Raw genomic sequence first — 12,212 nt, forward strand, 5'->3', positions numbered from 1 at the left:
GACTGCACACAGACATGTGGTGCTTCACAGGGACTTGGGGAGGAAAGGAGGATTGGAGAAAAAGAAGCATTCTGTAATTTCAATTTGGCTTGTCTCTGGGTCCTAAATTAATCTAAATCCCGCACTATTTTATTTACTACTTCATCTCTGTTTTCTGTTTTTTCCCCCATAGGATACAGTGTGGCCCAGCAAGTAACTCAAGTCCAGACAGCTGTACCCAGTCAAGTGGGACAGACAGTCACCCTGAATTGTCGATATGAAATAAGTTGGACCACGGCCTTCTACTACATTTTTTGGTATAAACAGCTTCCCAGGGGAGAGATGACTTTGCTTATTCGTCAGTATTCAGAACACAGTAATACAAGGAACGGCCGCTACTCTGTAAACTTCCAGAAAGCACATAAATCTATCAGCCTCATCATTTCAGCCTTACAGCTCGAAGACTCTGCAAAGTACTTCTGTGCTCTCTGGGAGCTCACAGTGCTTGAAGTAATGGGAAAAGCTGAACAAAAACCCCAGAGGTTAATAAGAGAGAGCCTCACTGCTTCAGGACCTCAGTTGAAGGGCACACCTGCACATCCCAGAAGAGAAATGGTAGTCCTGTGGTTGCTTCATCTGTGGTCTGGATCAGAAGATTTAATTCTAACTAAAAGCTCCTTCTAGGTGGATCACCAGGCTACAGCTGGAACCAGGTGGGCCTGCCCCACAGGAACTGGAGCCTGAAGAAGACAGGGAATCACTGTGGTTTCCCCATCCCTTTGGTCCCCCAATTTCCCACCACTGCTTCGGGTCCCCCATTTGAGCAGGAGGCCGGTAGATGCTGGAACTGGGAAAGCACATCTTATCTCCTGCAGCTCCTTTCTGGTGGATCCACTTCACAGCTCTTGCCTTCCCTTTTCACTAAGAGTTTCCTCTGATTGCCCAGGTTGATACAGGCTTTCAGCTCTTGCTAGTATCTTGATGCTTCCCATCTCTTCTTTGTTTTCCTTAACCCTTCATGCAAATCTATAAATATTGCCTTCATTAAACTTTGCAGTTAAATCTTCAAGTAAATCAAAGATCTTTCTATATTTGGAAGCAGGTGTCCACAGTAACTTTCTACTAATACATTCTTCTCTTGAACTTTTGACTTTAAATCAATCATACAGAACATGTGTAAACTTGTCTAAAGCTATAAACTTGCTCCATAATAATTTAAAGTGACTGCTTCACTAAAATACACTCACATCACAAACCTGGGTATAGTTATCTGGAATCGTCATGAAAATCATTTTCTTAGTCCTTTGTTCTTAGACTTTGTGTCACCTAAGGTACAATCAGGGATGCCGACCATCAGTGATGTTGAATAAGAGATTAGTTATATATAAAGATTAGAACTCAGGCAGTTGCTAGAGCTGATGGAGTAGTCTATACAAGCAGAAAAAGATATAAGCACCCTAATGTTCATTGCAGCACTAATTACAGTAGGTGGACGTGGAAGCAACCTAAATGTCCAACGATGGAATAATAGATGGAAAAGATATGGCATATATATACAACTGCATATTATTCAGCCTGAGAATGAACAGAACAGTGCCATTCACAGTGGCATGGATGGACCTGAAGATAGTCATGCTGAGTGAATAAGGCCGACAGAGAAAGACAAGTGTCATCTGATATCGCTTTTATCAGATGGAATTTTAAAAAGTGGTATTTACAAATGAAGGTGTTTACAAAACCAAAATAGAACCCAGGATGTAGAAAAGTAACTATGGTTACCAAAGGGGAAAAGGGATATATGAGGGATAAACTGGCAGACTGGGATTCACATATACACACTGCTATATATAAAAGAGATAACTAATGAGAACCTTCTGTATAACACAGGAAACTCTACTTAATATTCTATAATGACCTATACAGGAGCACAATATAAAAAAAAGTGGATATGTGTATACATATAACTGATTCACTTTGCTGTACAACAGAAACATTGTAAAGCAACTATGCTCCAATAAAAATTAATTGTAAAAGTAGAGATAATAAATCTACTGGAAAAAATAATAGCTATCAGAACTTTGAAAAAACAGTGATACCTGACTTCTCATCCAAACCAATAGCAGTTACAAAGGGAAAGTATTTTTAAAGTGTTTAAGTAAATAAACAAAACTTTCAAGCTAGCTTCTTATGAAAATGAAGATATATATTAAAATGGCTGTGTTGAATATCAATGGTAAGAGGGTGGAAAGTCAATGTGCAGACTTTCAAACTATATTTGCAATGCATATTTCTGGAAAAGGACTCAAATGAAAAAAATATATAAAACACATACAAATGAATCAGTAAAGAAAACAGTCAAGAAGAATGGGACAATCTTAGAGATTCAATTCAGGAATTTTACATTCAATACCTAATAAATATACTAAAATATTACTATTCATCAGGTAAGTGAAAATAAAGCTTCCTCTGAGTGCTCCATCTGTATCCTTTCAGCACCCTGAATGTACTAATATAGTTAGGAGAATATGACCCAAGAGGACAGGGAAAAATAATGACTGTCTCAAAGAAAATCAGTGATTAAATAAATTTCCTATAGTTTCCCTCATCTAACCAATGTGGAGGAAAAAAAAAAAAAGTAGTAACAAGTCACAAGTTCTGGATACTGAAGAAAAGGCAGATTTCAGGCAGATTTCACTAGAAAAAAAAGAAAGATGGTATTTTTTTTAGCTTATTCTATGTCAGGCACTGTGGTATGCATTTCAGATTCATCATCTAATTTAAATATCAAAACCTTATGAGATAGGTTTTATTGTTTCATTTTTTTTTTTAATCTTTGGGAAATGAACCATAACTTTCCTAACTGTGAAATGCTTCTCTATCTTTTAGTATCAGCCAGAGTGTAGCATTTTAGGGGGCTCCTGAGGAGCAAGGTCTGGACTATGGAGAAACACTTGGACTCAAAATAGGGTGGCTGGACATCTGAGTGATGGTGACATTACTGGTTTAAAGTGGAACTGAAAGTGAACTAGAATAGAAGATTCCAAATCTAGGCACAAAGTCCCAGGATGAGTAGATGAGGAAATCATCCACTAATCAGTTAACAGTGCTGAATGCTTCAGCAAGTTTTTTATATAATAGTATGCTGGAAAAATTGAGGGCTACAATGGGGTATTATTCTCTAAACACTCCTGTGATGCTATCTTCCCAAACATCTACACGGTGTTATCTCTGAAGTTCCTTTACATCTTTACTCATCTTTACTTGGTGAATTCTTTTTTTTTTTTTTTTTACTTTATTTTACTTTACAAAACTGTATTGGTTTTGGCATACATTGACATGAATCCGCCACGGGTGTACATGAGCTCCCAACCATGAACCCCTCTCTCACCCCACATCATCCCTCCGGATCATCCCCGTGCACCAGCCCCAAGCATCCTGCATTCTGCATTGCACAAAGACTGGCGATTCGTTTCTTACATGATAGTATACATGTTTCAATGCCATTCTCCCAAATCATCCCACCTTCTCCCTCAGAGTCCAAAAGTCCGCTCTACACATCTGTGTCTCTTTTGCTGTCTTGCATACAGGGTCATCATTACCATCTTTCTAAATTCTATATATATGTGTTAGTATACTGTATTGGTGTTTTTCTTTCTGGCTTACTTCACTCTGTATAATCGGCTCCAGTTTCATCCATTTCATTAGAACTGATGCAAATGTATTCTTTCTAATGGCTGAGTTTATTTAAATCTTTCTATTTTCCTTCCTTGAGAATCAGACTCCGGCACACTGCATGTAGCAGGCATGAAAGCTGAAGCACTGCCATCTGGTGTCCTACTCAGATGTTTTGTGATACTTACACTGGCTTCCTTGCTGCCCTCTGTGCTAAGTCTCTTCAGTCGTGTCTGACTCTGCAACCCCAGGGACTGTAGCCCACCAGGCTCCTCTGTATGTGGGATTCTCCAGGCAAGAATACTAGAGTGGGGTTGCCATGCCCTCCTCCAGGGGATCTTCCCGACCCAGGGATCAAACCCACACCTCTTATATCTCCTACACTGACACTCCTATGCCCCTTTACCACTAGTGCCACCTCAGTTCAGTTTAGTTCAGTCACTCAGTCGTGTCCAACTCTTTGCGACCCCATGAATCGCAGCACGACAGGCCTCCCTGTCCATCACCAACTTCCGGAGTTCACTCAGACTCACGTCCATCGAGTCAGTGATGCCATCCAGCCATCTCATCCTCTCTCGTCCCCTTCTCCTCCTGCCCCCAATCCCTCCCAGCATCAGAGTCTTTCCCAATGAGTCAACTCTTCGCATGAGGTGGCCAAAGTACTGGAGTTTCAGCTTTAGCATCATTCCTTCCAAAGAAATCCCAGGGCTGATCTCCTTCAGAATGGACTGGTTGGATCTCCTTGCAGTCCAAGGGACTCTCAAGAGTCTTCTCCAACACCACATTTCAAACGCATCAATTCTTCAGTGCTCAGCCTTCTTCACACAGTCCAACTCTCCCATCCATACATGACCACTGGAAAAACCATAGCCTTGACTAGACGGACCTTTGTTGGCAAAGCAATGTCTCTGTTTTTGAATATGCTATCAAGGTTGGTCATAACTTTCCTTCCAAGGAGTAAGCGTCTTTTAATTTCATGGCTGCAGTCACCATCTGCAGTGATTTTGGAGCCCCCCAAAAAATAAAGTCTGACACTGTTTCCATTGTTTCCCCATCTATTTGCCATGAAGTGATGGGAGTGAATGCCATGATCTTCATTTTCTGAATGTTGAGCTTTAAGCCAACTTTTTCATTCTCCTCTTTCACTTTCATCAAGAGGCTTTTTAGTTCCTCTTCACTTTCTGCCATGAGGGTGGTCTCATCTGCATATCTGAGGTTATTGATATTTCTCCCGGCAATCTTGGTTCCAGCTTGTGTTTCTTCCAGTCCAGCGTTCCTCATGATGTAATCTGCATAGAAGTTAAATAAGCAGGGTGACAATATACAGCCTTGACGTATTCCTTTTCCTATTTGGAACCAGTCTGTTGTTCCATGTCCAGTTCTAACTGTTGTTTCCTGACCTGCATGCAGATTTCTCAAGAGGCAGATCAGGTGGTCTGGTATTCCCATATCTTTCAGAATTGTCCACAGTTTATTGTGATCCACATAGTCAAAGGCTTTGGCATAGTCAATAAAGCAGAAATAGATGTTTTTTCTGGAACTCTTTTGCTTTTTTGGTGATCCAGCAGATGTTGGCAATTTGATCTCTGGTTCCTCTGCCTTTTCTAAAACCAGCTTGAACATCAGGAAGTTCACGGTTCATGTATTGCTGAAGCCTGGCTTGGAGAATTTTGAGCATTACTTTACTAGCATGTGAGATGAGTGCAATTGTGCAGTAGTTTGAGCATTCTTTGGCATTGCCTTTTTTGGGGGATTGGAATGAAAACTGACCTTTTCCAGTCCTGCGGCCACTGCTGAGTTTTCCAAATGTGCTGGCATATTGAGTGCAGCCACCTGGGAAGCACTAAATTGTGAGAAAGTCTAGTCAAGGTTGGGCCTGTGTTTGCTGAACCAGTCAGTAAACTCAGTGCAGACACCTGGAGAGAGAGAATTCAGGAGAACAGGCCTTTTTTTTTTTTTTTTTCCCCTCTCCCTCTCATTTTCCTGCAAGATATAAAAGGGATTGACTGCAAACATAGAATACATAGGATGATTCTGGCTGGAGAATAAGAGGCTACCTTGGAAAGAAAGCTCTAAATTACTTCACAAGTTGAGAGTTTCTTCCCTGATAAGTGAAATTATGCTTACTGTTATGTCCTTTCTTGTAGTATAGAAATAGACTGAGAAGTGGGAGCAAGAGTCAATAATGGGAAAAATAAATAATCATAGCAAGTATTGCTCCGTTATACTCATTACATATTATAATATTCCACTCATTCTCTCAATATAACACCTTATGAACTTATTTCCCATTGACAGTGAGAAACATGATAGACCATGGATACTTAGTAGAATACATGTAATATTCTATGTAAACTGATAAAATACAACTGAGAAAAACATTGAGCTTTATCTTGTGGGTAGATTCCTCTGCAATTTCAAATTCTGTCTCCCAGTCCCCTGCCCCAAGAATTTGTACACTGCCTGCAGCTGGTTGAGTGTTTATGACAGGATTTCTGCATCTCTTCTCTTGGGCAGCAAAGATAGAGGTTAGTCATTGAGATGGCTTCCAATTCTGTTCCACTTTTCAGAACACAATTTAAATTTGAGTATATAGAAGGTACTGCTGTCTAGTTTTAGCACCTACTCTGTTTCCTTTGTTTATTTCAGTTGTTCACTGGAAAGAAGTTTATGTAGTCAGTTTATACTATCAATTTCCCAGAAGTAGATTTAGATTCTGGACGATCTTAATTAGTGCTATCTTGCACTATTAAATTTTCCCTGATTATGTTTTATTTTTCCAACAATATTTTGAGCTTACAGAGAACAGAGAATATTGCTTTTATAACTTTTGGAGCTTAGAAATCATGGGCACAAAATCCTTGTTTAAATAAATGTGTGCATGTTCAACAAAACTAACCTAATTCATGAGCTGTAACACAGGCAAAATAGAACATAAATCTTATTTACTTAACCAACTCTATTGAGGTATAACTGACATTCCATAAAATTAATCCATTTTGCATCTACAGTTCAATGACTTTTGGTAAATTAGCTTAGTTATAAAATTATTTCCATAATCACAATCATTACCATGGCCCTTCCATGCATTCTCTTTTAGTGGTCTCTCAGGGAAGCTGTTCATCTCATCTGATGCCTCACAAAAGCATAAGCTGAGAAAGAGTCTTCATGTTTAGTCTCACCACTTCCACAATATTAATGTTGATGCATATTACAGTGAGTCACCAAGCCAGTACAGATTCAGTGTGCACAAGGTCTACACCAGGGCATGGATATCAGAAATCAGGAATCATTGGAGGCATTTCAGTCTCAAATTTGTGATAATTTGTTATGACAGAAGGAGGATTCTAACACAGTTCCTAAAAGTAACATTTCTAAATAGCTATAGCCAGTCTGATTGTTTACATTAATGGGATAATGCATTTATTTATTTAATTAATTTTTATTTTTACTTTATTTTACTTTACAATACTGTATTGGTTTTGGCATACATTGGCATGAATCCGCCACGGGTGTACATGAGCTCCCAACCATGAACCCCCCTCCCACCTCCCACCCCACATCATCCCTCCGGATCATCCCCATACACCAGCCCCAAGAATCCGGCATCCTGCATCGAACATAGACTGGCGATTCGTTTCTTACATGATAGTATATAAGTTTCAATGCCATTCTCCCAAATTATCCCACCCTCTCCCTCTCCCTCAGAGTCCAAAAGTCCATTATACACATCTGTGTCTCTTTTGCTGTCTTGCATACAGGGTCATCATTATCATCTATCTAAATTCCATGGATATGCATTAGTATACTGTATTGGTGTTTTTCTTTCTGGCTTACTTCACTCTGTATAATCGGCTCCAGTTTCATCCATCTCATTAGAACGGATTCAAATGTATTCTTTTTAATAGCTGAGTAATACTCCATTGTGTATATGTACCACAGCTTTCTTATCCATTCATCTGCTGATGGACATCTAGGTTATTTCCATGTCCTGGCTATTATAAACAGTGCTGCGATGAACATTGGGGTACATGTGTCTCTTTCTATTCTGGTTTCTTCAGTGTGTATGCCCAGGAGTGGGATTGCAGGGTCATAAGGCAGATCTATTTGCAATTTTTAAAGGAATCTCCACACTGTTCTCCATAGTGGCTGTACTAGTTTGCATTTCCATCAACAGTGTAAGAGGGTTCCCTTTTCTGTACACCCTCTCCAGCATTTATTGCTTGCAGACTTTTGGGTCGCAGCCATTCTGACCGGTGTGAAGTGGTACCTCATTGTGGTCTTGATTTGCATTTCTCTAATAATGAGTGATGTTGAGCATCTTTTCACGTGTTTGTTAGCCATCCGTATGTCTTCTTTGGAGAAATGTCTGTTTAGTTCTTTGGCCCACTTTTTGATTGGGTCTTTGATTTTTCTGGAATTGAGCTGCAGGAGTTGCTTGTATATTTTTGAGATTAGTTGTTTGTCAGTTGCTTCATTTGCTATTATTTTCTCCCATTCAGAAGGCTGTCTTTTCACCTTGCTTATATTTTCCATTGTTGTGCAGAAGCTTTTAATTTTAATTAGGTCCCATTTGTTTATTTTTGCATTTATTTCCAGTATTCTGGGAGGTGTATCATAGAAGATCTTGCTGTGCTTTATGTCAGAGAGTGTTTTGCCTATGTTCTCCTCTAGGAGTTTTAAAGTTTCTGGTCTTATGTTTAGATCTTTAATCCATTTTGAGTTTATCTTTGTGCGTGGTGTTAGAAAGTGATCTAGTTTCATTCTTTTACAAGTGGTTGACCAGTTTTCCCAGCACCACTTGTTAAAGAGATTGTCTTTACTCCATTGTATATTCTTGCCTCCTTTGTTGAAGATAAGGTGTCCATAGGTGTGTGGATTCATCTCTGGGCTTTCTATTTTGTTCCATTGATCTATATTTCTGTCTTTGTGCCAGTACCATACTGTCTTGATGACTGTGGCTTTGTAGTAGAGCCTGAAGTCAGGCACGTTGATTCCTCCAGTTCTATTCTTCTTTCTCAAGATAGCTTTGGCTATTCGAGGTTTTTTGTATTTCCATACAAATCTTGAAATTATTTGTTCTAGCTCTGTGAAAAATACCGCTGGTAGCTTGATAGGCATTGCATTGAATCTGTAGATTGCTTTGGGTAGTGTACTCATGTTCACTATATTGATTCTTCCGATCCATGAACATGGTATATTCCTCCATCTATTAGTGTCCTCTTTGATTTCTTTCATCAGTGTTTTATAGTTTTCTGTATATAGGTCTTTAGTTTCTTTAGGTAGATATATTCCTAAGTATTTTATTCTTTCCGTTGCAATGGTGAATGAAATTGTTTCCTTAATTTCTTTTTCTACTTTCTCATTATTAGTGTATAGGAATGCAAGGTATTTCTGTGTGTTGATTTTATATCCTGCAACTTTACTCTATTCATTGATTAGCTCTAGTAATTTTCTGGTGGAGTCTTTAGGGTTTTCCATGTAGAGGACCATGTCATCTGCAAACAGTGAGAGTTTTACTTCTTCTTTTCCAATTTGGATTCCTTTTATTTCTTTTTCTGCTCTGACTGCTGTGGCCAAAACTTCCAGAACTATGTTGAATATTAGCAGTGAAAGTGGGCACCCTTGTCTTGTTCCTGACTTTAGGGGAAATGCTTTCAATTTTTCATGATTTAAGATAATGTTTGCTGAGGATTTGTCATATATAGCTTTTATTATGTTGAGGTATGTTCCTTCTATTCCTGCTTTCTCGAGAGTTTTTATCATAAATGGATGTTGAATTTTGTCAAAGGCCTTCTCTGCATCTATTAAGATAATCATATGGCTTTTATTTTTCAATTTGTTAATGTGGTGAATTACACTGATTGATTTGTGGATATTGAAGAATCCTTGCATCCCTGGGAGAAAGCCCACTTGGTCATGGTGTATGATCTTTTTAATGTGTTGTTGGATTCTGATTGCTAGAATTTTGTTGAGGATTTTTGCATCTATATTCATCAGTGATATTGGCCTGTAGTTTTCTTTTTTTGTGGCCTCTTTGTCAGGTTTTGGTATTAGGGTGATGGTGGCCTCATAGAATTAGTTTGGAAGTTTACCTTCCTCTGCAATTTTCTGGAAGAGTTTGAGTAGGATAGGTGTTAGCTCTTCTCGAAATTTTTGGTAGAATTCAGCTGTGAAGCCGTCTGGACCTGGGCTTTTGTTTGCTGGAAGATTTCTGATTACAGTGTCAATTTCCGTGCTTGTGATGGGTCAGTTAAGCTTTTCTATTTCTTCCTGGTTCAGTTTTGGAAAGTTGTACTTTTCTAAGAATTTGTCCATTTCTTCCACGTTGTCCATTTTATTGGCATATAATTGCTGATAGTAGTCTCTTATGATCCTTTGTATTTCTGTGTTGTCTGTTGTGATCTCTCCATTTTCATTTCTAGTTTTATTGATTTGATTTTTCTCCCTTTGTTTCTTGATGAGTCTGGCTAATGGTTTGTCAATTTTATTTATCCTTTCAAAGAACCAGTTTTGGCTTTGTTGATTTGTGCTATGGTCTCTTTGTTTCTTTTGCATTTATCTTTGCCCTAATTTTTAAGATTTCTTTCCTTCTAATAACCCTGGGGTTTTTCATTTCTTCCTCTTTCAGTTGCTTTAGGTGTCAGTTCAGCTCAGTTCAGTCGCTCAGTCGTGTCCAACTCTTTGCGACCCCATGAATTGCAGCATGCCAGGCCTCCCTGTCCATCACCATCTCCCGGAGTTCACTCAGACTCATGTCCATCGAGTCCGTGATGCCATCCAGCCATCTCATCCTTGGTTGTCCCTTTCTCCTAGTGCCCCCAATCCCTCCCAGCATCAGAGTCTTTTCCAATGAGTTAACTCTTCGCATGAGGTGGCCAAAGTACTGGAGTTTCAGCTTCAGTATGATTCCCTCCAAAGAAATCCCAGGGTTGAGATCCTTCAGAATGGACTGGTTGGATCTCCTTGCAGTCCAAGAGACTCTCAAGAGTCTTCTCCAACACCACAGTTCAAAAGCATCAATTCTTTGGCCCTCAGCCTTCTTCACAGTCCAGCTCTCACATCCATACATGACCAGAGGAAAAACCATAGCCTTGACTAGACGGACCTTAGTCGGCAAAGTAATGTCTCTGCTTTTGAATATGCTATCTAGGTTGGTCATAACTTTTCTTCCAAGGAGTAAGCGTCTTTTAATTTCATGGCTGCAGTCACCATCTGCGGTGATTTTGGAGCCCAAAAAGAGTTAGGTTATTTATTTGACTTTTTTCTTGTTTCTTGAGGTATGCCTGCATTGCTATGAACCTTCCATTTAGCACTGCTTTTACAGTGTCCCACAGGTTTTGGGTTGTTGTGTTTTCATTTTCATTCATTTCTATGCATATTTTGGTTTCTTTCTTGATTTCTTCTGTGAGTTGTTGGTTATTCAGTAGCGTCTTGTTCAGCCTTCATACGTTGGAATTTTTAATAGTTTTTCTCCTGTAATTGAGATCTAATTTTACTGCATTGTGGTCAGAAAAGATGCTTGGAATGATTTCGATTTTTTTGAATTTACCAAGGCTAGATTTATGGACCAGGATGTGATCTATCCTGGAGCAGGTCTGTGTGAGCTTGAGAAAAATGTGAAATTCATTGTTTTGGGGTGAAATGTCCTATAGATATCAATTAGGTCTAACTGGTGTATTGTATCAATTAAAGTTTGTGTTTCCTCATTATTAGAGAAATGCAAATCAAAACCACAATGAGGTATCACTTCACACCAGTCAGAATGTCTGCGATCCAAAAATCTGCAAGCAATAAATGCTGGAGAGGGTGTGGAGAAAAGGGAACCCTCCTACACTGTTGGTGGGAGTGCAAACTAGTACAGCCACTTTGGAGAACAGTGTGGAGATTCCTTAAAAAATTGCAAATAGAACTACCTTATGACCCAGAAATCCCACTGCTGGGCATACACACTGAAGAAACCAGAATAGAAAGAGACACATGTACCCCAATGTTCATCGCAGCACTGTTTATAATAGCCAGGACATGGAAACAACCTAGATGTCCAAGAAAGCTGTGGTACATATACACAATGGAGTATTACTCAGCTATTAAAAAGAATACATTTGAATCAGTTCTGATGAGATGGATGAAACTGGAGCCGATTATACAGAGTGAAGTAAGCCAGAAAGAAAAACACCAATACAGTATATTAACACATATATATGGAATTTAGAAAGATGGCAATGACGACCTCGTATGCAAGACAGCAAAAGAGACACAGATGTGTATAACAGACTTTTGGACTCTGAGGGAGAGGGAGAGGGTGGGACGATTTGGGAGAATGGCAATGTAACATGTATACTATCATGTAAGAATCTAATCGCCAGTCTATGTCCGACGCAGGATACAGCATGCTTGGGGCTGGTACATGGTAATGACCCAGAGAGATGTTATGGGGAGGGAGGTGGGAGGGGGGTTCATGTTTGGGAACGCATATACACCCGTGCTGGATTCATGTCAATGAATGGCAAAACCTATACAGTATTGTAAAGTAAAATAAAGTAAAAAGAAAAAGAAAA

At 39.3% G+C, this 12,212-nt stretch overlaps 2 protein-coding genes across 2 annotated transcripts in view; both read left to right on the forward strand.

Moving 5' to 3' along the window:
• The window catches only part of LOC138073034 (T cell receptor alpha chain MC.7.G5-like), a 570,790-nt gene that overhangs the window by 63,963 nt on the left and 494,615 nt on the right, over positions 1–12,212 (forward strand). The window lies entirely within an intron of this gene.
• LOC138073033 (T cell receptor alpha chain MC.7.G5-like) overlaps positions 1–12,212 on the forward strand; it is a 418,018-nt gene that overhangs the window by 93 nt on the left and 405,713 nt on the right. Inside the window, exon 2 of the mRNA XM_068964441.1 lies at positions 173–480. Within this exon, the coding sequence (XP_068820542.1) occupies positions 173–480 (308 nt within the window). The remainder of the gene's footprint in view (positions 1–172; positions 481–12,212) is intronic.

This window comes from Capricornis sumatraensis, chromosome 2 (assembly GCF_032405125.1).
Source record: "Capricornis sumatraensis isolate serow.1 chromosome 2, serow.2, whole genome shotgun sequence".
Taxonomy (NCBI): domain Eukaryota; kingdom Metazoa; phylum Chordata; class Mammalia; order Artiodactyla; family Bovidae; genus Capricornis; species Capricornis sumatraensis.